Source organism: Podarcis erhardii, assembly GCF_964252035.2.
Source record: "Podarcis erhardii genome assembly, chromosome: 2".
NCBI classification, from domain to species: Eukaryota; Metazoa; Chordata; class Lepidosauria; order Squamata; family Lacertidae; genus Podarcis; species Podarcis erhardii.
In genome coordinates, this window is record NC_138498.1 from 13,225,404 (window position 1) to 13,251,418 (window position 26,015).

General features: G+C 44.2%; 1 protein-coding gene across 19 annotated transcripts; it reads right to left on the reverse strand.

Annotated features, from left to right (window-relative positions):
- Positions 1-842: 842 nt before the first annotated feature.
- Positions 843-25,649, reverse strand: PCBP2 (poly(rC) binding protein 2). 19 transcript variants are annotated; one of them, XM_081848962.1, is made up of 15 exons: positions 25,494-25,648; positions 23,053-23,190; positions 22,572-22,595; positions 22,444-22,476; positions 21,794-21,910; positions 19,742-19,873; positions 17,995-18,123; positions 17,083-17,157; positions 15,231-15,317; positions 14,373-14,414; positions 13,151-13,223; positions 12,747-12,785; positions 11,640-11,692; positions 9,000-9,169; positions 843-1,228 (listed from the first exon to the last, which is right to left on the reverse strand). In XM_081848962.1, exons 2-15 carry the CDS (start codon positions 23,119-23,121, stop codon positions 1,192-1,194), a joined length of 1,080 nt encoding a protein of 359 aa, XP_081705088.1. In that variant the 5' UTR covers positions 23,122-23,190; positions 25,494-25,648; the 3' UTR covers positions 843-1,191. The 19 variants fall into 19 exon arrangements, with proteins under 19 accessions (XP_081705088.1, XP_081705087.1, XP_081705089.1 ...); XM_081848961.1 differs by having other exon boundaries at positions 11,640-11,695; XM_081848965.1 differs by lacking the exon at positions 843-1,228 and adding an exon at positions 3,881-5,951 and having other exon boundaries at positions 25,494-25,649.
- Between the last annotated feature and the right edge of the window lie 366 nt (positions 25,650-26,015).

Below are 26,015 nucleotides of genomic sequence, written 5' to 3' on the forward strand. Positions count from 1 at the left end.
GGTGGATGGCTTCATTCCATGTGCAGAAATATTAATGTGTGCATTTCACATTTACATATCAGAAGGATGTCAAAGGGGCATCTTGCATATATTCTACAGGAAGGGCAGCTAGTACTCTCCAGATGTTGTGGATTACAACTCTCATCATCAGTGAACACTGGCTGTGCTGGCTGGGGCTTTGGGAAGTCATGGTCCAACTTCTGGGAAACGCAATGTCGGCTACCCACATTGTATAGTTAGCATTCATCTCCTGAAATTGTGAAAGGCCTGACCCAGTTACAGGAAAGCATTGCAGCATAGAGTCCTGGGGAATTAGAATTTCTTTATTTTACCATAGAGATTTGACCGTCTCAATTTGCATCCCATATTGAAAATAAAAACCGACTTCAGAAATAGAGGCGTAGCTCAGAGCCTGCCCCAAGCTTCCAAATGAAAGCCTAGGTATTTGGGTGGCTTGAAGAGTTTCAGGCCCCCACAAACACAGCTCACTCAGAAGAAAGATTTTGTGAGGAAACTTCCAACATACAGCAGTTATACAGGTTTTCATAGAAGTTTAGTGTCCCGTGCATTAGAGAAGTGGGCTAACATGTTTTGCATATTTTATTTACTCCTCCCTTCCCTCTCCTGTGTGTTAACCCACTTCCCTAGGTGTTTTTAGAGAATACTAGAAATCTAGCAGTAGTCACCTCTCAAACCCAAACAGGTCACCAAGGCAGAACCCTTTTTAAGCATTTCCAAGCAAAGCAGCTTACTGAAGCCTTACGGAGTCACAGACGCTTAATAAAGGCCAGCTATAAAAACTCAAGAGCACCACAATATTTTCTATTCACAAGGAAAAAAGCTCCAGTCCATCTTTTTATTTTTTTGAAAAATTTCTGACATTACAGAACTAAACTGAAATGTATTAATTCCACTCTTACATCTCATGACATAACAGAAAAACTTCATGAGCCAAGAAAGGGGGAGAAGCTTATAAACTAAAATATGAATCAGCATTTTAACAGCTGAACAGAGAAAAGGAATTAAAATGCTGCAATTAAAAAAAAAATCATGAGTGGATGGGTAAAGCATGTAGAACTGAAAATTTACAAACTAGTTAAAACCTGGAATCGCTGACTGCTCAGAAACTACACAGATGGATCATGGGGATGAACAGCAGAAACGGGTAATGAGTGAGGCGGTTGCATTGTCCTAGCTGCTTCCCATTCCACCAGTCTCCGAAGAAAGCCTACAACGAGAACAAAGGTTAAAGGCCTTTTTAAAAAATTCTGTTAAGAGAAAATCCTACCCAGTTGTACTACAAATATTTTAAACCCCAAACGTATGATATAATCAAAAGCCAGAACAAAACCCTTTGGTTCCCACATCACTCGCAGACCAATGCCCCGCACAGCCCATACCATGCCAGGCAATATAGAAGCAGCTGTAGATCAGCAGTGGGCCGGAAGGCCCCTTTGTCATTTAAGATGCCCAGAAGGAATATATTATCCTCAAAGTATGTGCAGCTGCAGTAAATTTTAGATGGTCCTAAATGTTCAGTGGTTCCTGAATGTTGTTTTCCTGCTGGGCCAGGCAGTCACCAGAACTCCTCTCACTCAGAGCTTTGTTAGCAGTAGGCACACCATAGTGGTCTCTGTTGCTGCTAGCATGCAAGCTGTGGCTCAGTTTGCCTTGTGTGTCTGAGTGTCTTGTTCTTGAAGGAAGCCACCAAAACGTATGCAATGGTTAAGCAATTAAGTTCCATGGTTAACAGGCAAGGAAAGAATTAACCAGTCAGATCATAAAAAGGCAAGCCAGAAATGGTTCGATTTATAAATCAGACAACTTTTACAGTTGCCTGTTGCTTAAATCCCAAAGCCACTGTTATTTTATTCAGCCTATGAAGTTTTACCATATTCTAAGCCACGTCACTCTGATCAGATGAGTTCACTGCTCACAAGGCTTTAAATAAGCAGTGCTTAAGAGGACCTAACATTTGCTTCAGCAATCAATTTGCTACTCCAGAATTAACACAAAGGCACATTTCTGTCCATTGCTGATGTGAGGATGGGCAGGGGGAGGGGATTGCATAAATCCCCAATACACAAGGTTCTTTAAAGGAGGACTTCCACTAGCACCCCTTCCCACATTTGGACTGTTGCCTGCTGACCCCACAAGGGCCTACAGGGACCAACATTCAATAACATTCAAGGCCCAACCACAATTCAACCAATTCAATTTATCTAAAAACTTGAGATGTTATCCAAGAGGTGGAGCCAAGCTATACGAAACTTACCTTTTATGTTCCAAGGCAAACTAGCTGCCCTTTCTATAGGTTCTCCTAGCTCTGCAAGGTGTGTGCATCCATAAGCAGATACTCCATTGCTGCGAGAATATTTTAGATGATCCAACCCCAGGGGTGCAGCCAAATTGTGCAGGTCATTCCCAAAGATTTGTGCCACTATCGGTGTGAAAGACCCTCATGATCAGACCCTGCCCATGTGGCCTGATCATTTAAATATTCTTCTGCTTCTTTTAGAATGTGGAAGACTACCAAGAAGCCCCAAAGAGCTGAAACTGACAGTCCAATGGGCAGGGTAGAACCATTCAAGGGTGCAATAAGAATAGCTTACGATGGGAAAAGTTTGTGCAGTTTGTTGTATTGCAGTTTGGCTTGTACGCTGTTCTTCTAGAACTGAGAAGGGAGTCTGCAGGACGCCCTATCTCACCACCCCACACATATCCTCAAAGTGTAGTTTTGCAAAAACTGCAGATATGCATGAGCAAATACATTTTCCTCAAATTAAGAGAAAAGGTGTGGTACTCTATTCCCCATGAACCAGTTTTTGTGCATTTGTATTGTCTGGCTTTTAGCAGCATGACCAGAGTTAAATATATAGATTCTCTGACCCCTTGCCTGTAAAGAACAGGGGGAAGGGGGGTTGTTAAGTGGAGCTGGAAGAAAACAACCTTTCCTCAATGCCAATTATGCCCATTTCAGGGCAGAGAAGCATGTGCGCTGTGTGCTGTGGTGGCCTACAGTCAACATCTCTCAACTAGATAAGGTAACCAAACCTTTGCTGTTGGCCCTCACTGTGTAGGAGTATCTTGGGGTAAGGGCATAAATTCTGCCAATCTGGGAGAAATTTACGCAAGGTTCTTTTAGAATGACAATTTTACTGGGAGCACTAGAAAGCGAACACATAGAGCCCAACATTGTGTCTGCAAATAGCGTTTACTTGATGTCTCTTGAAGCAAGATACTAGCAAATCAAGTTATAACAGAAGATTTCTGCTGCAAGAAATGGACATGTCATGAACCCATGGATGAGGCTACAAAAGTAATCAGGTTGACACAGAGAGCAGCTTGTTTCAGAGGCTCACTGAATGAGTCTCTGCTGGAGATCAACTTATTTGCATTTCTCTGAAAGGGCTCCAAACTGTGGAAGCAGATCTGCTCTGCAATATCCCCCAGCAACCATTTGCACATGGGAGTGAAAATTTACGGGAGGCAAGGGCAAGATTCTAAAAGATGTCAAAGAGTGGACACACCATTCATAGGATTCTTGGGAAACCAGTTCAGTAATATATGCTTAGTGTACCTCTGCTATAATAAAAATTGACAGTGGAACATCTTTTGCCTACCTCAACTTAGAGCTAAAGGTTATTACAGGCCCACATGGATGCCAGCTGGATAGAAAAAGGGAACATGAACAAAGCTCTGATCTCAATTTCCCACCACTTTGTGCTCCATATCGTCAACCCCATTGGCTAGTGGTAGTGCTGCATGAACAAATAGCTTTTGGACAACACATAACCAGACTTGCTAGTCGAGAACAAATTAAAGCCCATTAATTCAGCCTCTACAGAACACTATAAAACAAGACGGCCAGCCCAAAAACTTGGTTAAGAGTGGACAATTTTTACTTTATATGGTTACACTACAAAGCAGAACAGATTTTTTAAAAAAAGTTACAATTGTGAAAGTCAAACTGCAGAAACAAAGTACTAAAAAAGACTTCTGCTACTCAAGGAAAAAGGGTTTGACAGAACTGTATTAAGTCAGCCAGTTGATGGCCTCCCGTCCCCTATGATAGGATAAGGCCATGTCCTCCCAGCTCCCTGGATGCAAAGAGTTAACTAGTGCAGCCCCAGAATCAAGCCATCAGTCATCATTTCAAACTTGTTCTAGTAACTTTCTTTTAATACAAAGGATAACACAAGATTCTTAGCAGTTCCAGCTGTCACCGTTTCTTATTCAATGTTGCCTGAATTATTATGTTTTTGGAAAGACTAAGAGAGCTCAAAAAAAGGAAGTGTCTGTAGTGTTCATGTGACAACCCCAGGCTAAAGGTCAAGTGAATTTAGGTGCAGACAGAAAGAATGAACACGTACTATGCTCAACACAAGAGCATGTCATCCCGCTGCATTATCTGTTTTGTCTGCCCAGTTTTCCCACACTGCTTTTAAATAGCCTTTAGTGGAGGAAACAGGCAGCTGCTGGCCTCAAAAGCCCAAGTTGAAATACCAGAACAAGTGAAGCCTCTATAGATTATCACCTCTCAATACAGAATACATGTGCCAGGGAGGGAACATCCATTCAGATGGCCTGTATTGCCATCAGGAGACAGGTGCTTCTAAAACCACATCTCTAGGTGTCTGAAATATCCACCTCTAAGGACAAAGTATCAGAAAGCTGAACAGGTTTCAAGTGCTATTTTAGAAGATGCCATAAAGGAAAGCAACACCCGCAGCATTGTCACAGCTGTTCATTACAGCGTATATGTCGCTCCAGGTTCTCTCACTCTCTTAAGTGGCTAATCAAAGTCTTGGGTGTGGAGAAAGATGGGCATCAGAATCACGCAAGCTTTTTAAAGGCCTGCTGCAGTTTTTTTACATGGGAAGGGTGTGCACACAAAGAATATTACTTGTTCTACTGAGCAGGTGAGCTGTGTACACTGGCAAGTGGCAGTTTGTACAAGAGCAGGAATAGTATTCAGGGTCTGAACCCGCCCCCAGCACCATTACAGCTCACACCCTCACAATTGTGTATTAGGTATCAGAGCCTACATAGGGAAGTTTATATACTTAATAATGGTGTTAGTGCAGTGCAGTAGTGTAGATAATATTTTTAAAAAAGTTTAGCCTGGGGGTGCAATGTCAGATTCAACTGGCTTGTGGTCAGAGTTCGGTCCCAATTCAGGCACATCTGTGCATGTTCTCACCGTGACAGCTTTATTACAAAGGACAGACATTGAGACAAGTTTGGCCAAAGTAGCCTCTTTGCACAGCTTAAACCAAGGAATTGCAAGTGAGTTATCTTGTTAACGGACCCTAGCATTCCCTGCCCACCCAGCTCCCTCCCCACCCACCTTATTCCATGTAACAATGCAAACAAAACTACTAAAGCAACAGCTACAAGCTACATAATCAAGATCACTACTGGACTCAAACGGATTAATACACTTGCTCAATTGTCTTTGACCTAGTGGAGGTTGCCAGCAAAAAGAAACTCCATCCTAAAGGAATCACAAAGCTCACTTTTCTTTTGAAGTTTTAAAAAAAGCTCTTCCAAGTCTCCTCTATGGGATCCCCATTGCTGAAAAGCAATCTGCTGTTCCTCTAAGGCCACAAGCAGACACTCAGTAAGGAGAGAATCTCTGTTTTTCCGTTTTCAGTTTGTTAGTAACACATGGCACAGCTGAGGTGGTGGAGGCACCCTTAGCAGCAGACACAACATTTAGAGCCAGGAGAGGGACGGGTTTCATGCCAAGCAGACTGGAGACACAGGGGGCGGTCGGAAGAGGGTTGGGGAGGCTGGAGGGTGCGTCGGAGACCCCCGCTGTCGCAAGCGAGGGGGTGGTGGTGGAGGAGGAAGAAGAAGAAGGGGTGGAGGGTTGAGAGAGGTTGATGCTGAGGTGGTCGGGGATCGTGACGGAGGCTGCCTGGGAGGAGGGTTTAGCGCTTTCTAAACTGTAACAGAGGAAAAAAGGAACAAAAATACGGGTGGGTGGATGGGAACACCACACAAAAAGCACAGGACACAAACAGCTTAAATAGCATGAAACTAATCTGGGAAGCTTTGGAAACAGCATAGCCAGAAGAAAGGTGGGATGGGAGAGAATGCTGACTGCAAGGGAATCTCAACATTCTCTTAGGTGTACCATGGTGCACTAATAACTCTCCCCCACCCTCAAAACAAAACAAAAATCCCAGCCTACACAACAGTTCCAATCCCAACCCCATTATGAATAACAGCTCCAGGTTTTGATTTCCTCAGTTCCAGAAGCAGAAACTTGGTTGCTTCAATACTGAACTACAACACACATTTTGTTGAACCTGCAGAGAACTGCCACTAAACCTAATGTAGTCAAGGCAGCTGAAATCCTATCTGTTCCTGACAATATCTTGAAACACACCACTCTCCCTCCCTCCCTCCCCTGCCCATGCAGCTGTCCCTTCAGATTTAATGCAGGCAGGCTGTAGTTCCTGCCAGTATTCAAAACGTGCATTTAGGTAGCAAACCAATTCTAACAGTGCATTGTGTTCCACTCCAAGGTTGTCGTAATTATCAGGGAAGTCTTAATAAACAAACCCTTTGTGCAACTGTCAGAGGTTTTAACACAACCCAGTTTTCTACATCCTTACAGTCAATAAACAGCAGGGGAGGCTATTCCTCATCTAGCCAGAGGACAATTTTTGTTTTAAAAAATGGTTCAAAAAATGAATAAAGCAAGCCAAAGACCCAAGGGAAGGCTTTATTTGTGTTAGAATAAGGAAGAGCTTGCAGAATGGTAGGCACGTCTCTTTTTTCAGATACAACATTGTGGTTCTCAGTTAGGTTTTCCTGCATACTGAACTACAGCAAGTGGAAATGTAGGCTGCTTCTAAAGAAAAGAGCCATGTATTTTATTTGAATAGCAATTTCATCTCATGTTGCAGGAGCAATCTTCCACAATTTCATTTGTTCATGGGATTAAGCTTCAACAGAGCACTTGAGGAGCTCCACTGAAAATTGGCAAAAGAATTCTTGGAATGCCCGGATCACTGAGATAGTTGGAAACAGTTATGAACACTGTTCTTAAATGAGTTTCTGAACTGAATGAATTTTAACCAATGTTACACCAGTAACATGCAGCCCAGTAAGAGCTGAACACAAGAAGCAGTATCATCAGTATCATCAAAATGACCCACACTCTATCCCCATCTTGAGACCTATATGCTCCAGAATCTGGTGTTTAAAATGACTGGTCCTCCTAGCTTAAACCAGCCTTGACAACCTGGGATTCTTGCAAAATACATTTAGCAGTTCACATCAATTAGATAGGATCTGAAGGACAGTTGGTAAGCATGACAAAATGTGAAACTCTAAGGATGGCTGTTTACATAGCAGTTCCCTTCCCCTCAGTACTTTATACTGTAACTTTGCAAGCAAACTCTTTTTACCTGATTTATAGATAGCTTTAAGGCTTTTAGACACTATAAAAAATACCCTAAGCCCTTGAGGAGTTCAGAATGGAGGAGTACCTATTAGCAATCTCTCTTACAAATAACTTTTTCCAAGTGTCATCTAGCCGCTTACAAAGCAGCCTTCTTTCTTGCAGGCCATAATATATCAGCCAATGTATAGCTAACTGGTTGCTGCTTGCCACCACAATGCAAGAATATTGTGTCTGTGAACCTCCAAGAAAGAATTCTCAACTGCAGAAACTGGCTATTTGTAAGCAGCAAGTCATTGAATGCTGCACAGAACTTCAAATTTGGTGGCAGAAACTTCCTGGTTTCTGACTAGTACAGCTGGGGAACTAACTTGGAATCAACTATTTCCTGAGCATCCTAAATGGCCACTTCTTTGAAAATTGAGGTGCTCTCAACTTCCTCAGGGCAAAGGATCAAGGAAAATATAGCAGTGTTGCTTTAAAAATCATAGCAGATAAGTATTTGGGAGAGCACCTACTTGTACAGATGTTGTGTTTTGCTATTAGCCAATCACTGAATTGCAGTTAGAAGGTACCCAAGGGGTCATCTAATCAAACCCCCTGCAATGCATTAACTCATTAGTGGGCAGTTTAGAGAGCTGAAAGCTCACAGGCAAGCCTAACTTTGCTACATTACAGAAGGAAGACACTTACATTGGAGCCAGAGGCTAACCCATAGATTCTAATCATTAACCTGTCATTCAGCAATGAACACTTTAGCTACGTTGGAAAGAGGGGGAAGAAATCTAGGACATGAAATGCCAGCTGCTCATGCCTGGGTTTTTAATTATTGAAGTCAATGCTCTCCATTAAGCTGATGCTTTCACTTTTGCCTTATGAGATCATCTGATCTGCTCAAAAGCTGCAGAGGGCCTCTTGCCAAGCAGGCTTTTTAAGGACAGGGCCCAAGGAGCAGCCACTGTTTGCTGCAGAGAACTGCTGCAGCCCATAGCTGAGGGTTTTGCTGCTAGCAAGAGTACTCAGGGTGCTGCTGCAGCCTTTGCAGTGCAAAAAGCTCCACCCCTGGGGCAGTCCCAATTCTTCCCTTTCCTCTATTAACTACAGTAAACTGGGCTGCATAGCTTCCAGATCTCAAAAAAGGCACCAGCTGTTTCTGGGTTTTTTAAAGGAACAGTTAAGCATCTTATTTTTGTTACAGGCTCAGCTTAGCAGCACGACTCCAGTTTAGTTTACCTTGAGGTAGACACAGGACTTTCAAGAAGCAATATTGGTTGGCTCTGTCACAAACCAGAAATATTCTAGTAAGAAGCCTAAGTGCTGCCAAGGAATGAGTGTTGTATATCCCATTTATTTCTATTCTCCTTCCTCCATACCAACTACTAGAAGGTCAATGGAGAGGTCTGGTGCACAGGCTGCTTTTGCACCAGGGAAGTGGGAAGAAGAAAGGTGGTTTTGTTCTATTTCAGCTCAGAGAAACAGCCTTTTTCAAAATGTTGCCCTGATTTTAGTCATCTTTCACGTTCCCCAGTTCTGCCAACTCATACATGCATTACCAAGCAGCATGCCATTTGAATAGACTTACCTGACATTAATTAGATATTGAGCCAGGCTAATGCTGGCTGCAGATCCAGTTATGGTAACCTGCCTGTCAGTAGATCCTTCCACTGGATTGGCAATTTTGATCTGCGCCCCAGACATCTGGCGAATCTCATTGATCTTGGCGCCTTGACGCCCAATGATGCATCCAATCAGCTGAGAAACGAAAGTTGATAATGGTCAAAATGGAGCTTAGGATTCCAAAATAATAATTTTGTCCTGCTATTCTCTTTTCAGGTCAAATACAGGCCTAACCTCTGGGAAGCTAGTTAAATTCCAACTCATTATCTGATTAGCATATGCTTTCACTATCAGGTAAACATTTGTTAACTCAAGAATGATACCTCATGTTATTTTCCAAGAAACACAGTATCTGTGTGCCTATCTATGCAAGAGTCATTTGTACTGATGAACTATTCAGACAACTCTTTATATACAGTGGTGCCCCGCAAGACGAACGCCTCGCAAGACGAAAAACCTGCTAGACGAAAGGGTTTTCCATTTTGGAGGTGCTTCGCAAGACGAATTTCCCTATGGGCTTGCTTCGCAAGACGAAAATGTCTTGCAAGTTTTTCCAACTTTTTTCCCCTCCCCACTTTTTTCTAAGCCGCTTATCCGCTAATAGCACTAATCCGCTAATGGGCTTGCTTCACATGACGAACAAACCGCTAGACGAAGAGACTCGCGGAACGGATTCTTTTCGTCTTGCGAGGCACCACTGTATTATCTCATATTGCAGACACTATGCTCACATGCTTGTTCTCTGTGAACTTCAAGATTTCCACACATTAGATTCTGAATGAAAGGCAGATTGAAAGGCTTCTACTGTAATTGTTCTTTCTCTATCCTTGATGCAGCTGTACTGAAAACATGTGAGCATACTGAAAACAAACTCTACACCACTAAGATGCTCTGGATACTATTATTTGTGGCCAATCTAAATTTGTCAGTCCGTTTGCTCTGGAAAAGGTGAAAACACTTATTTTAGATGAAATTGGAGGGACCACCTGAAATCATGACTGCAGACCAAGAAAAGAATCATCAGTCTGGTCACGTTCACTTTACACTTAGGAAACATTTTATCTCCACAGTACCTATAAATGTGGAGAGGAATCAAACTTAAAACTCTAATAAAAATTCAGTTGCCTGTCTAAGATCAAGTTTGTCTTGACTTCTCCAACTTTTGTTTAAGAACAACTTGTGAAAGTCCCTTTTCTGGATCTGAAGTTCACGTTACCTATTAAGACTGTTCCCTATAGCATTCTTTTTTCTTTACTAGAATCCCCAGTCATCCACAAATACCTAAATTTTAGAAGGCAAATCTATACTCAGGATCTCTTAAAGTCTTAATTCCAAGTACATATCTTCCTCCATATGAACCTACTCAGACCCAGACATCCTCCTCGAGGCCCTTCTTCGTGTGTCTCCTCCAAGAGATCTAGAGGGTGGCAACAAAAGAACGGGCCTTTTCTGCAGTGGCTCCGTTTGTGGAATGCTTCCCCAGAGAGGTTTGCCTGGTGCCTTCATTATACACATCAAACACATTATACACATTTGGGCACCAGGTGAAAACACTCCTCCTTCCCTTGTGGGAGGAAGGATTATTGATTTGCTTTGTTCTTATTTTTTATTATGTATTTTGTGTTTCTTATATTGTAATTTTATGCTGTGAACCCCCCTGAAATCTACGTGCATAGGGTGGTTTACAAATTTAATATATAAAATGCACTTTTGTTAAAATGGAAGTCTCTTTTTAGAGAAAGCGAAATCTTACATGCTTCACAACACTCCCAGCAGTCACTAGACTACCAGACTATCTTCTGCTCTACAGACTGCCGTAACAATATTACCCACAGAGAACAGAACCTAAAACCTTGTTTGTAAACAAAGCTTGGTGGTATAACCACCCATAAAGTACATCTGTGCAAGCAGAGTACAAATACACTAAGGTCCAAATAGGCACTCGAGCCTTTTGTTGGGCTACTTCTGGGTTAGCCAAACAGACTGGCCAGCTTCAGCAGTTGATAGCTCTGTAGTGGCCTGAAGTCACCCCATGAAATTGCCTGCAAAAATCTAACAGACCATTGTATTGTCTCAATTGTTCTCATCTGCAATGCTCTCCCAAGAGCACGGAAAGGCCCATGCACTGCTGCCAGCTGAATCAGATTTGGTTGCACCCAATTTTCTATGTTCAAGATTTCACCACACAAAAATCCACATGGCGCCCTGTGATGGGCTGCACATCCTGCATCCCTCCACCTGTTTCAATTAACCTGTGCAACTGCAATGAGAAAGTACAAAAGTTGTCTCTCATTTCAGGTTACAGTCAGGAATCTTAACCCAAGAGCTTCCTTCAAAACAGAAGAGGCAGTAGCCTGGGTGTCCCCATTACAGTATTACAGTCCAATTGCCTTTTCCTTGCCATCTGTAGCAGTGCTGTGAACTCTGTTCTGTCCCTCCACGTGGAGGGCAGCTGTCCAGAGCGTAGGACAGGAACAGTTCTGTAACTCCCTGCCGCAGGACTCTTGGAAGCAGTGCCGGAGCCCAGGCCCATCTGAAAGTTGCAGCTCTGTCCCATCTGCAAGCCACCATTTCCTAGAATTTTGCATCTCTGAAAAATACTTACATCATTTGGAATGGTGAGTTCATGAGAAGTAGTTTGAGCTGATGCATCCAAACCTGCTGAGACACAAAAGAGATCGAGACCAATTTAATGCAAGGCACGGCGAGGGGGCCGGGCACTGAACAGAGGCCAGACGGGTCAGGCTAGCATTTGCGGCAGGAAAAACTGCTAACCTGAAGAGTTTCTCAAACAGGAGAAGAGCGAGATGCAAGATGTTAAATCCAAGCCCCTCTTCCTAAGCACCAGGGTTAAAATCAATTGGCAGGTTTCACCTAAGGAGCCCCGTCAGCACAAGCCATGCACGAGGGATTCCCCTTGAGCAATGGGGCTTCTCCCCCCTCATCTGCATATACCCCTGAAATTGGCCGGAGGGGTGGGAATAACCCCCAGAGCAATGCATGGGGAGAGGGGAGATCATTCGGTCTTAAAAGTTGCAATGATTGCTCTGCTGCGATATACACCACAGCACAATGGTAAACTCCGCCCCCTGGCTATAAGGCAAGCACCAACAGAATGGTTTTTATTTGGCCAGGGTGGGGGTGAAGTAGTGACTCTGTTCAAATCAAGAAAGAACAAATGAGCCGGGATGACCTTTTTAAAGAGTCCTACAAAGCTGTAGCAAAGACAGACCCCCAAACAAACATGCATTCTCATCTTCCCATTTGTGCCTTATAGTTGTATGTCAATGTTCTTCTTGCTTCAAAAACATCACAAGAAGTGGAGGAACACATTTGCATTGACCAAAATGGAGAAAAGAGTAATGCCACAAAAAGCATGGTCCAACCTTTAGTTTTATTGGTCCAATGTAGCTGTTTATAGAAACACTTGTGGTTGACCTACCACCTTCACAAGCAAACAAACTGGTTACCAAATGAGAAATAAGACACTTCATTCATTCTATTATGCTCTGCTCTCCAACAGTTTCCAGCTAGATTTCTTCGCAAGAGAAGGGAGGTTTAATAAGCCTGGCCTTTGCACCTAACACTACTTTGCGGTTCCTTTGTACTATATGGGTTAGCAGAATTTGCTGCCTGGGAAAGAATCTCCCACCAGTATTAACACACAATAGAGTTAACTACAGGTTTGTTTGTGGTTTTTTTCAGTCATTACCCCAATAGCCTTTCACATCTGGAGAGCTGGATTCAACGCCTGTCAAGATACAAGGGACAGTAAGTGTGATGGTCCTAGCTGAAGCCCTATCAGGCTTTCAGCCACAAGATAGTTATTACACAATTTGGCACTAGTGTCAGGATCGCAGCAGCTGAAAGGCAAGAGGTAACTGGCAAAGCTGTTTAAAGGGTGAGAGAAGGAAAGCAACATGAAGACTCTACCTAACAGCAATCTGATCAGGGCAGTGAAATCCACCCTCACCCCAAGATGGTTACCTGTGGATTTTTTAATATATATGTATATAAGTAAAACAATGGCGCTTAAGCCAAACATCTGCACTAAAGGCCAAGTGAAGAAAGACTCTTGGACTGGTAGCTTGCACAAGAAAGGAGGAGTTTTCATACCACTGAATCCAGTGTTGCCATGAGACATTGGAAAGTGTGACTGTTGCATTGCCAACTGGTGCAGCTTGGTCAGCTAGAAAGGAAGAGAGAAAGACTGATGTTAGGAAATTCGGAGGCTTACTTGCTTAGCATACAATTTAAAGGAAAACAGACACTGCAAGCTGAGCATGAGGTGCTGCCCCTTGGGGCAGGAGTTTGGGAGAGGGAAAACTGGGTTAAGGTGCAAGCGCTTCCCTGAGCAGAGATGGGTGCAGACAGAAGGAAAGCACCATGGGGCCTGAGGCCAACACCCATCTCAAGAGTCCCCTGGCTCAACAGAAGGCATCTGCAGTGAATTGTGACGAACACTAGGAGACAAGCACGAACAGGCAAAGTAACACAGAGGCTGGTTTGCAGTGGTGCTTGGGACTACACCATGCAGGACTCTGTCAAGCATTTGGAGGGGAGAGGTATATCATGAGGAGTGACCAGAATGGAGTCAGATGCTCTCCCCAGTATTAAACAGTGCAGTTTTCTAGCTCTCTCCCCTACACCTACTTACCCCAGCCCCACCCTTGCCTGTTCTAAACATGCTATGAGCAGAGATCAAATTCCTATGTATCTTTCACTGAGAAGCTGCAAGTGCTGCATCTAGCTCAAATACCAGAAGGTTTGGGTAAAGAAGGAAAAACATCCTTTTACATCAAGCAAAGATATCTAATGGCTTTATTAGAAGAAAGCGTGCCAAGGAAAGGCACCCCAAGCAAAAGCCCCACCACCTCCTAGCCACACCTGCACAGTGACTATACATGATGCAGAGTATCATGTTTGGAGACAAAAGCAAAGCAGAAGTCTGATGCCAGCCTCTCCTCCACCACCACGGTGAAGTGCACTACACCAAGATGCCCTATGCCCTGTACCAAGAACCACAATGACAGTATACCATGGAGTTTTGTTTTGTTTGTTTGTGGGGCTTTACATCAAATTGGGAGGGAAGAGGGGAACTGAAACTTGGAAAAGTGTACCAAGCTTTGCTGTGCAAGTGTGTCACAGGCCGGCAGAAAAAGGACAGATTAAGATTGGCTACACAAAGAAGTGCTGAACAAAATTTGAGGATCGTTTTTGGTCAGATTTCAGCTTCAAATCAAAACAGACTTCTAAAGCTGCTTGTTGAGAAAGCATGGAGAAATTTTGAAGGGAGAAGTGGGGTGATTTCAAGACAAGAAGTGTAAACAAAACTTACATCTGGCTGTGGAATGGCATACTGTCCTTGAATGGTATAGGCCTACAAAAAGGAGGAAAACAGTCCTATTAAAAACCATTGGACAGCCACCCAGTGACAGACAGATTTCAACTAGCCAGGAAGCCAGAGAGCTGAGGGGGGAGAATTGTTGGTGGGGAGCCTGAAGGCAGGCAGTTCTCTTAAGGGGGCTGCTTGAATTTGCTAGTGTGCGTAGTGTGAGAAGGGAAACTGGTCCCCACCACAAAAAGGATTATAGTATTAGCAGCTGGTTGTTGGTGAAGATTTGTTGTGTAGTGGAGGATTGGACAGTGCTACAAGCCCTCCTGCCCTAGGCATACTCCAAACCAGACCTCCTATGCCTCCAACTGCTTTTAAAGCTAAGAGGAACCAGCTGGGTGTTCATCCCCATCCCACTAAGTCACCCAATCATTCCACACGCCTAGGAACCTGCAGTGGACAATCTACAGTCAGGTGCTGGATGGCAGAAATGCATCTGGAAGAATAGGGAGAGAGAAGCAGCCAAACATGATGGTTCTGGGGATTACCCTACTGAAGGGACCCAGCAAGGCACTCACTGCGTGGGGACTTGCTTAACACTAAGTGAGGCTTTGAGGGCACAAGTCTCTCACCTGCAGGCCAGGGGCGGGGGGGAGTGCAGCCCAGGTTGGAATTGACGAAGCAGTTACCACCTGCAGGGCTGACTATTGGCCTGCCAGGTAGTGTTTGGTGGCCTTAATCCAGTTCCCAATGAACAGGAGTTCAAAGCACAAGCCGCCGCCACCAGTCTTGCCACCCTTGTTGGCAGTCTCAAAGAGGCCAAGGATTGAATGGGCCATGGAGACTGAACTCCCCTCTCACCTCTTGAGGTGGTCCCTCCAGGTCAGAGTTGAGGCACATTGATGGGGCGGTGTGGGGGTAGCTTGCACTGCCGCTGCTGTACCTGTCCTGTGGATAAATAGAGGACTTCAGTCTCCAGGGCTGTCAATCCAAAACCTTTCGCCAACACCAAAGTCATATAAAACTTACTCTGATCAAGGGCTAACCTGTACTAAAGACAGACGCTGGCTTACTCCAACTCATGTCACATCAGTAGCACCAGACAATGCGAGATTTCCCAACTGCCGGCACCTTCAGGGGCAGGGGGGCCTGCACAGGCAAAAGGAGTCTTGCTCTCTAAAGGCATAACAGGACTAACCTGCCACAAGACCAACCTCAGGATGCAAGTGAGGTTCTGCCACTATATCTTCAGTAACCTCCCATGTGCCTTTCCACTGCCAATTAACTGCCTAGCAAGCTGTCAAGAGCCTCTGGGAGGGTAGGTAATATGAATGGGGCAGGAAAGAAAAGGGAAGGGATTGAGGCAAGAACAAGAGCATGACAGCACCTTTCCCCCAGCAAGAGGTATCAGCCAGATAGCCCAATATAAGTGGCATGTGAATGTATAAGCACTGGGTGAACTACAGCCAGCCCTGCCCAGGTGCTGCCTCTAAATTTCTATTACTGACTGAAACTATCCATTAACACTCTGCTCTGCCATTTTTCACTTTCACAGCCAGCCTTTACAGCAATTATACCCCACCCGTTAGCCAAAAAGGCTCTTAGACAGGCTTGCAAATATTTGCTTAGTTCACCCCACCAAACTCACTTTGAAGCTTCTGCACTGTTGGTATAGCCTTCTTTTAAAAAAAATAAAAAAATACAGGTGGGCATTGAGGCACTGTGCTCAAAAGCAGTCCAATGACAAAGTCCCCAGAGTGTTCCAACTCCACTCCACATACTTATGCAGAAGTCTTTTCTGGGCATGAAGTTCTGAGAGGCTTCAGCTTCTCAAACCCTCATGCCTCAACCTGACGTGAAATCTATCTGCCTAAAACAGTTGCAAGTATCTGCAAGTCCAGCTACAACTTTAAAATGCCTTGTAGGATCTATCTGAACTCGCACAGCCCACTCAAGCACACGTTTCAATGAAATCCATGATAACGGTAACAGGATTCCAGCAAGCTGAGAGACTGAAGTCCCATCCTGCAATGGCCGCAACAATGCGCTGTTTTACCAAAAATTTAACACATCTGTATCCAACCTTTCTGTGTACTGGAAGCAATTACATAATAGCATGGGGAAGCGACTCAGATCCAGTATTATTTGGCATCTCTTTAATGTGTCCTCCCCAAATTGTAGTTAATAATCAGCATTTAAATCATCCTTAAGTCATTACCATCTAGTAAAAAGATTCAGTATCATAGGATTATCAGCCATATCTCCACCTCACATTCCCAATCCTCTGGGTTCCAGTTCTCCCAACACCTGTCCTTCTCATTATTCAGCCCCTGCTGCTTTAGAACAACTGTTCAGAATAATTCAAAGCCTACTGCAATCAGCCACTAATCTGAACACTGTCTTAAATTGAAGGCCAGAAAAAATGTTGGGCTGACTTGTGGTCTTACGTCTGGTGCAAATTTCAAATTCCAGCTAACTCCCCCAACCCACACTGCTGACTACGATTCCCAAAGGACCTCAGAGCCTGTTGAACATTTGAAAGCAGCCTCCAAAGAACAAAACCAAAGCAGCAGAGGTAGCACTATGCTGGCCAGATGGGCAGCACAGGTGATAAAGCATGCAGAGTGGTTTGATGTGTGCTGGCAGTGTTGAAGCTTGGTAGGCTACTATATTATTGCCCCCAACCCATGCCCAACAAGAGGAATGTCCTTACCTGACCGCCTGCAAAGATGACAGGAGAACTGGATGGCTTGGGTCGGTAGGGGATGGTGACACCCTTTGGGGGAGACTAGATTATAAAAGAGTAAGAGGAAAAACATGGTTAATTATAGAGACTCTGGTTAAGCATCTGTCACAAAGCTATATGGGTCAGTTTATTAGCTGTCTGAACTAATGAGCTATCCACTTCACAGTCATCCTCATTTGATTGGCACTGCTGTGGAGGCAGTAGTGTCATCAAAATCCGAGACACAAAGCATTGATTTAGATTTCTTCACAATTTTCTCACATCTGTGGTTCTAGACGTGCAAGGCAGACTTCGCCGAGGTGTCATGAGCAAGTGGGCCACTACAACCACTACAACAAAAGGAGGGGCATGCACAAGACCGCTTTGCAGGGTCTCGGGTTGAATCAGACAGCAGTTATTTGTTACACCAAGTAATCACCAATCTGAGCTTTCTGTGAGCTGCTCACATTAGATCAAGGATTGATACCTCCAAGTGCACCTACAGTTGTACTGCAGGTGTTGCTTTCAGGCAGCCTAAACTGCTTTTATACTGACTTGGCTCTGATGGTTCTCTTCCAGGAAATACTGTGGACATGAACCCACTAAGAACCAATGCTTTATTTGAAAATATCCAGTGACCTTCACATCACTTAAAACCAAAACTACACCACCACTAGGGAGAAGCAGCTGTCAGTAAAATAATTCTGTAGCAACTGTTCCAAAACTAGAAAGCAGCTGGCCACAATCCAGTGACAATGCTCCTTTTGCCCTTCTGCTTGTCTCAAAAGCTTTTAGCAACAATCCCTCTGTAGCCTCTCTCATTTATTTGTGCATTGTGTGTGCATTTACTCATTTTAATCTAGTATCTTAAATAAATCAGGTCACTCCACCATTACTCACCTCCAGCATGACCACACAGATCTGTTTGACGCACTCAATGATGGACTGTGGAATCCCAGCAATGGTGATCGCTCTCTCAGTTGAGTTGGGCAACATGTCTCCAGCCACCTGGACCTGTGCCCCCGTGCTCTTAAGATTAAAAATACCAAGTCAGGTTTCCAGCCTCACAGAAGGACAGCTGATTTATTACATATACAAATAGCAATAACTTAGCTTCTTGCCCCTAAAGTCCAGCTTTCATGAGGACAAATTTATTGCTCTCAAACCTGCATAAAAATAGGAGGTGAAGACAAGGTTTTGCAGGCACCATTTTTACTGAAGACTGGACTTATCAGACAGGATCATTCAATCCTGTATGACAGCCACAGGGACAGAATCCCACAAGTCCTATCACTACTTACTTTCTATTCCACAAAGGTGGCGGAAAAGATAGTAGTAGTTAAAGGCAAATTTTGCATTTAGGAACAAGGAGCTTTAGATAAAGGGAAGATATAGGAATGGAATAAATCTGAAAATAAAGCCTATTGGGGGGGGGGATTATCCAGGAGAAGAGAGAGGCATGCACCCTTGGTTGAGGCAGGAAATGAACTAATGGAAGGGCTTCAAGATGGAAAGCCAACCAAAAACAACTTTCTTCTTTCCTCTTAAGTGGAGGAGGATGGGAACAGAGGAAGCAAACTCCATAATGGATACAATCCTAATCAAATGGAAAGGTTAGTGTAGGTTTGCGAGACCAGGGCCAAGCATTAGGAAACAATAGTTCACCTATGTTTAACACTTTGCCACAGCAGCAATGCTGAACTGGCAATTGGTATCTGTAGGCCTGCAGCTGACGTTAAGTAGGACTGCTTGCCAACATGGCATTCTGCCCAGAGTACGTAGTCAAGACAATTGAAACCAACTGCAAATGGATAGCTAAAAGGAAATCTCTATTTCTAGGCTAGCTCAATTTTAAAGTGGTGCAAGAGGCAGAAATGGGCAATAAAAATCAGAATGCATTATAATCCACCCTAAACACTCATGGATGGGCTGAAGCACATAATGAAAATGCAGCTAACATATTTTTGAGGATTCAGTTATGTAAAGTTTTTACCTAGCCTGTACCACTTAATATGCCATGTAGACATATTTATTGTTCTGAAATGTTTCAACCCATGCACCCATTTGTTTTTAAAATGAGGGTTTTCAATCAAATAGAACTGGGGCCTCTCCCAAGACTCAAATTGAGAGAAATATTACACAACCAAGATACATGGAGGAAAGGCTCTAAATGGGCCCCCAAAGGTGAATATTAATAGTTATTCTATGCTAATACATTAGCTGAGGTATTAACACTCCAATGTCTTCGCATTCATAGCACCAATGGATTTAATTTGGAAAGGGGAATGGAAAGAGATTGATTAGTTAGGTAATGTGGTCAATAAAAATCCCAGATGCCAGCCTTGCATACAACTCAACTTCTTTAAAGGTCTTAGTCTGCCGCTTATCTGGCAATAAACTGACCCTGGAGATAAAGGACGGGAGACCAAAAGGGGAATACAAACTTACAAAAAGCACCTGACTCTACTGCGCTTGGCTCCAGCCGCTCTTCGTCTCAGTTTCATGAGCACTAAATATAAGCGGCTGTATTAAGCAGGATGACGCAGAGTCTATGTGTGGCATTCAACCTCAATACATTTGGCACAGGGCGGGGTCATGGTGAAGGGGAACGAGCAGCATTTTAAACTTCGCAAGTCTAAGTACACACCTCTCTTATCTCCTTGATCTTGCAGCCTCCTTTTCCAATGAGAGAGCCACATTGGCTGGCAGGTACCACAAGTCTCAGAGTAACGGGGGGCCTGCTAGAAGCCGTGCTGTTGGTCATTGAGCTGCTGATGTCCTGAAAGCACAAGTTAACAAACTTTAACTATCAAAATTTCAAATGGAGGTTAAAATTTCAACAAAATGATGATGCTCAAGAGACAAAAAAATGTGAGGTTCCAGCAATGCACACACTTTATAGAGGACCAAAGAGTCCAAGTATTTGTTCCATCATTATAGTCCATCAATTTGTTATCTATGCAGCACTTCTGTTTATAGCAGGGTTCACAATATACTGCCTGCAAATGCACATGTGCCAACAATAGCCATCCCTGCTGCCCACTAAGTCCCCTCCCCCCATTGAAATTAGGCTTGAAAGAAGTATTCTGTTGCAGCCTATAGGTCACAATGTGTGCTTGGTTGTGATGGGTATACAGTGCCCACAACAGTTTATCCGGTTTGCAAGTGTGCCCGCAGGCCCCAAAACACTGGCAACCTCTGGTTCACAACCGCTTCTGCTTAGGAAACTGTTCTCACATAGTCACAGCCAGAAGCTGTATTGATAAAAATTTTAAAATATGGCTAAACTGCTTAATTCACCTTGTTCTTCCACAATATCCTGATGACTCAATTTTCCTGCATCATAAACTCCTTGATGGAGTATGAGTAGAATGCAAAAAGCATGCTCATTAATTGTTAATAAGCCACCTTGGGAGCATGAACTGGAACATGTACAATTTTCTTAAGCTTAGTTATATTCTTAATAAGGAGATATACTTTATGGTGCCCTTGGGCTAGCTAATTAACTCCCCCATGTACTTTTCCAGAGATTTCTCTTGAGGCATGAACCAAGAATATAGTGGGTGTCTAGAAGTAAGCTCCTATCCAGCAAAAATCCACAGAGTAGATAATCTCTGCATCCCAGAGGCTGTCCATCATTCCACACTGTAAGACAGTGAAAAATCCCTGCAGCCAGATGTCAACTCTAAAATGGTTCAGTACAGCCAAGCCTGCACAACATTCATGAAGGCCTGGCACTCAAGAAACAAAAACCCTCTGTTAGTGCCAGAGCTTATATTCAGTATCTTTCATACATTGGCTATGATGTAAGCCTTACAAACAGCACAGCCTAAGCAACTAAACTCAATAGCTGCAACAGCTATTCTGTTAAGCAAGCTGCAAATCTCCATGCCAGGAGCAATAAGACACTATCTTCCACAAGTCAAGGACAGAAGCTCGAACCTTGTGGGGGAGGTAGGGAAGCAAAAAGTGTTCTCGGGTTACTGACATTCTGCTAATGCTCAAGCACTGAATTTCAAAAGTTTAAAGAGGCACAGCTTACAACAAATCATACAGCTGCGGTTAAGTGAACAGGCATTTTGCTTTAAGAGATATCACTAGAGAAGTACCTTCCCATCTTGCTAGACTTATTTTAGCTTGCCAGAAAGTCAATCTTATGCTTCAAACTTTGTTTATTCCTATAGCAGGGCGAATGAACTTTGCAAAGAATATAAGATCCTAAGTAAAATGACTTCACCAAGCTATTAATTTGAAAGGCAACTGGAAACCAATTACAGTTTGGAACATTGTACCAGTCCGAATTTGGCAGTAAACTTGTAACTGAGCAACATAAAAAGTGAACTAGTTTACATAACTTTGAGAAATGCTTTAAGATATGAAGTTTTCTATATTCTTGAGCAATGATCAAATTGTTTTAATCAGACAGCCATTCCATTGCTATACTACCAAATATCAAGATTAATCCCCGTGCTCCAAAATTTTCTTCTCAAGGGAGTCTTAGAGTCCACTGTGTAGAATTGAAATTCCATGTTTCCACAAAATGTGGTGTGTATGAGTAAATTTCTCATTGTGTTTGCAGGAAAGATGGTAACCACATTCAACACTGCCAGAAACGATGGGTCCACATCATCACCTCCAACACATCAGCAGATGGAACACACATTATTCAACCCATCAAAAAAAAGGGGGTGTCACATACCTCTTCCAGTTTGTCAATGATCATAGCAAATGCTTTGAAAATTGCATTAGTAGGTCCAGCAAGAGTGATAATCCGTTCTGGGCAGTTCCCTTCTGAGATGTTAATGCGAGCACCACTCTAAAAAAAGGGGGGGGGAGGGGAACGGAGTTATAGAATCAGAGTTGGAGGGGACCCCAAGGGCCATCCAGCCCAACCCTCTGCAAGGCAGGTCAAAGGAGACTCCCCTTTCTAATTCTGCCTCTTCCCACCACCACCGTTTGATTTTCTAGTAAGACAGCCATTCTATGCACACTTATTTTGGAATTAAGGCTCAATGAGTTTACTGTTACTTACTCCAAATAAATATGCAAAGGATAAGGCTACAGATTTTAGTGCATTAGGCAGATCAGAAGTACCTAGCAGAGATACTGCCAAACTGACAAACACAGCTTTCAGAAGTTGAGATACAAATAGCTACCACTCCTTCCCATCAAGACTGGTTGGTTTTTTTTGGAAAGTCATAAATTGCTATGTTCAAGTTGATAACATCGTATCTTTCAAACTGACTGCTATCGCCTCAGTAAACTGTTTCTACCAGGTGAGGAGCGCCTTATTGCCATATTTAACTTTCCCTTGATTTGTTTTCACTGCTCTTATCCCCAAGAACCTACCTCTTCACGCATCTTCTTTACAGATTCTCCTTTCTATACACAAACACACAGGGGGAAAAAGAAACTGGTTATTAGTGTCACTAATCTGAATTAAGGAAAGAATATAATAATTACACTGGACCACTCACCTTCCCAATGATGCTTCCAACCTCCTGAAACAGCAAACATAAGAAATATGTAGTTCTCAATCATTCTGACAGTCCAATATAAGCCCACCCTTCAGTGTATAGACAATATTCTGCTTATACCCACCCTCTACGTACAAACAAGCCTTCAGCTGCATAACAGTGCAAATTTGGACATTAAAAAGTTGAATGTAGCATCCTTACTAGATGGTGCTTAGGGCAGCTTTATATATGAACAAAATATTGTAAATCTCCGATTAAATATATTTTAAGGAGGCAGCTTGGTTGTTTTTCCAAGACACACCCAACCAACTTATTACAATATTATATTCTCCACTGGGGTTAACTGAGCGCTCTACTACAAAGAACATGGTACGCCAAGAGCAAACTGATGTTTTAATTTGATCAGACAACTGGGTTTTCCAAGGCATTTACTGTGACCTAGTTTCAGTCTGACGCAACCAAGATGAGGAAAAGCAAGTACCTTCCCATGCATAAGTAGGCGAATAGTAAGTGTGACATTTAAACCTCCTTCGATAACACCAGTGTCCATCTTGAGCTGTATTCAGTTAAGTCAGGCTTGAAAGTGGTCAAATCTTTGGTCGCTGGAAGGAAAATCAACCTATAAAATAAAAAGATTATCTTGTACTGTCGCCACACAAGAATTAACTCATTAATACTGTTTTCTGGCAGTATCTGAACACTTTGATGTCCTGTATTTGTTCTTTTTTCTAGGCCTCAGCATTACATGTATCTTGCATTAGATTTAATCTGAGGAATAGGCCCAGTTGACTGTCACCGACAAGTTGTCAAAGCCACAGATTTGCATGTGCTTACTGTCACTAATCAGTTGATGCGCAGAAGTTTACACCTCCTATGTGTTTATTCACAAACTGGTCAGGTAGTGCTTAGTAGCCAAATGTGTTAATGCCCATTGGAGACTACTGGTTAAAGACGATCCCCTGAATGCTCATGGCACAGAATAGACATATCCCCTTGAACAACTTGACCTCCTCCTTCCTTTGCTAGAAGGAGAGATAGAGATCAATTGTCACTTTCAGTTTCCAGTTCCATTGCTCAGCAAACTACAAATAGCTTCAGCAGAAGCACTTCCCAGTCACTTTCACAGCTTCATCTGCACTATTTATTTTTTTAAAAAATTCCATCTATATTTGACAAGATGTATGCCTGCTGCTGAACTTGATGGTTCTTTTTGTCAACTATAAGTAACAAGAACCCCATTACCCATGCCATGAAACTTAACTTTAACCATGTAAAGTAACAGCTTTTAAGCATGAGCAGTGTGTTTTTTCCATACTACTGAACAGTGACAGGAAGTCACCTTTTAAGTAGGCTTAGGGATAATTGACTCATTAGAGAGCATGAAGTCATTTTCAAATCAAGTGAAAGTCATATATATAAAAGTCATTTTCTTTCATATATATGAAGAGAAAAAATAACAGCAAGCAACTTCCAAGCTTTTTTATTCTAAAAGAACTATGAATCAGGTTAAGAAAATAATTTTTAACACTAGTCTAAGATAAAGCAAAAATCCAGATAAAAGACTTAACTCTTAAAAATCACCAATAGTTTGCTGTTTTTGCAACATTGCACAAGTTGGTACCTGAATTCTTATCTATCTCAACTAATCCATTTAACTTCCAATATTCAAGAATTTTATTTACAGGGATTACTACCTACAATAACACCTTGAACCATGTCATCTATTTTAAGTTAAAATATATGGAAAGGAAGGTTGTCAACCCTAAACCGATTTTGGTTTTATAAAGAAGCCACACAGGCCAATCCTCACCGGAAGTCTAAAATTGCAATTTTTCTTCACCAGCCAGTGAAGTTCCTATTTACAGTATTTTACCTTCCCCAAGGTCTCAAACCATCTCTCACCCTAAAGCTGCCCACTCTAACGAGCAATTATAAACTTGCAGATCTGCACCTTGCACCGCCCAAGTTTAGAGTCAAACCTATTTCAAACTCGTGGAGGGGTCGAGGGCGAGGGGAACGGGCATATTAAACAAATCCCACATCCTCATACTAAAACTACTTTTTAAAATATATATATGTATATATCTTTCCACCGGGCAGTTTAATAGAAACAGGGCTCTGTTTTAATTTTTATACTTCTATTATTAAAGCTCCGCTACAAAGTTCTCACAATGACTTTCCGCCAGTGGAGAAGAGCTGCCTAAAAAAGAATCGGAATCGGAGGGAGAAAAAAATAAGAAGGGGGCGCTGTCTAGCTGGCGGGACGCGTTTTGAAATAACACGACGCAACTGTCCTGTTTTCTCTTCCCCACCCCGCCCGCTCCAGCCATGAGATCCGCCCGCCCGCTGCTGCTGCTGCTGCCGCCGCCGGCCTTGCGCTTGGGCCCGCGAGCCAGGCTCCCTCCATTCTCTTACTCACAGCCGGCCGCCTTAGCGTCAACCTCCTCCTCCTCCCCCCCCCCGCTCAAAGAAAAATCCCCGCCCCTCTCCTCCTCCTCCCCCCGCCATCACTCTCCCTCGCGCGCGAGAGGCCAGGGCCCACATCCCGCTCGATGTGACGCAGCAAGAGCGCCCCCCCCCTAACTACATACATACACACGCACGCAGCCATCCAGTCCACTGCGCCCCCCGCCCCCAGCCGCGTTCCACGCGGGGCCCGCTCCTCCCCGAGACGCAAATGGCAGCAACAGCGCCACCCCTCCCCCCACCCACCGACTCCAGGCGCTTCACACGCACTCGGGTGGGACCCGGCCGCAGTAGGCCGCAAGCGCATCCTCGGACTCGCGTAGCGACCCGGCCCGGCTCGAGGCGCAGGGTTGGCGGAAGAGCGCAGCTACTCGAGGCCGGGGATTCGGAAAGGGGGGGGGAGGAGGGGAAAAAAAAAAGACGAGTACTTTCCGAGGGGCGGTGGGAAGCCCTTACCTGGCGGGGTGGCTAGGCCCGGCCGCTCACGCGTTCGTTCGCTCCCTCGCTGGGGCGGGGAAGGGGACGGGACGGGGGGGAGCGGGAGGAGGGAGGGCGGGTGGTGCGCGGGTCTCCGGGGCGGGCGGAGGGAGCGGGACGGGGGGAGGGGAGGAGGAGAGAGCCGGGGCGGGCGGGCGGGATGGCGGCGGCGGGAGGAGGGCAAGGGCAGCGGGAAGGGGCTGCGGCAGCTGCTCTTGCGGCGGCGGCCTCGGCGGGTCTGGGAGGGGGAGCTGGAGAGCGGGGCGATTTCAACCCCGCCTTGACCCGGAAACGATAAGAGCCCTCCCCTCTCCTCCCCCGTGCAGACCTCTTCCGCGCTGGAACGACAGAGGCGCTCCGGCCAGCGCGTCTTTTCCCCAGCGGACGTTGCAATGCCGACCATAGAGAGGGGGCCGTTGGAAACGAGCCGGGGGCGCTGGCTAGAGCGTCGCCCAGCGAAAGAGCGGCGAGGTACCCCCTGCAGGCCGCGTGCTGCGTAGT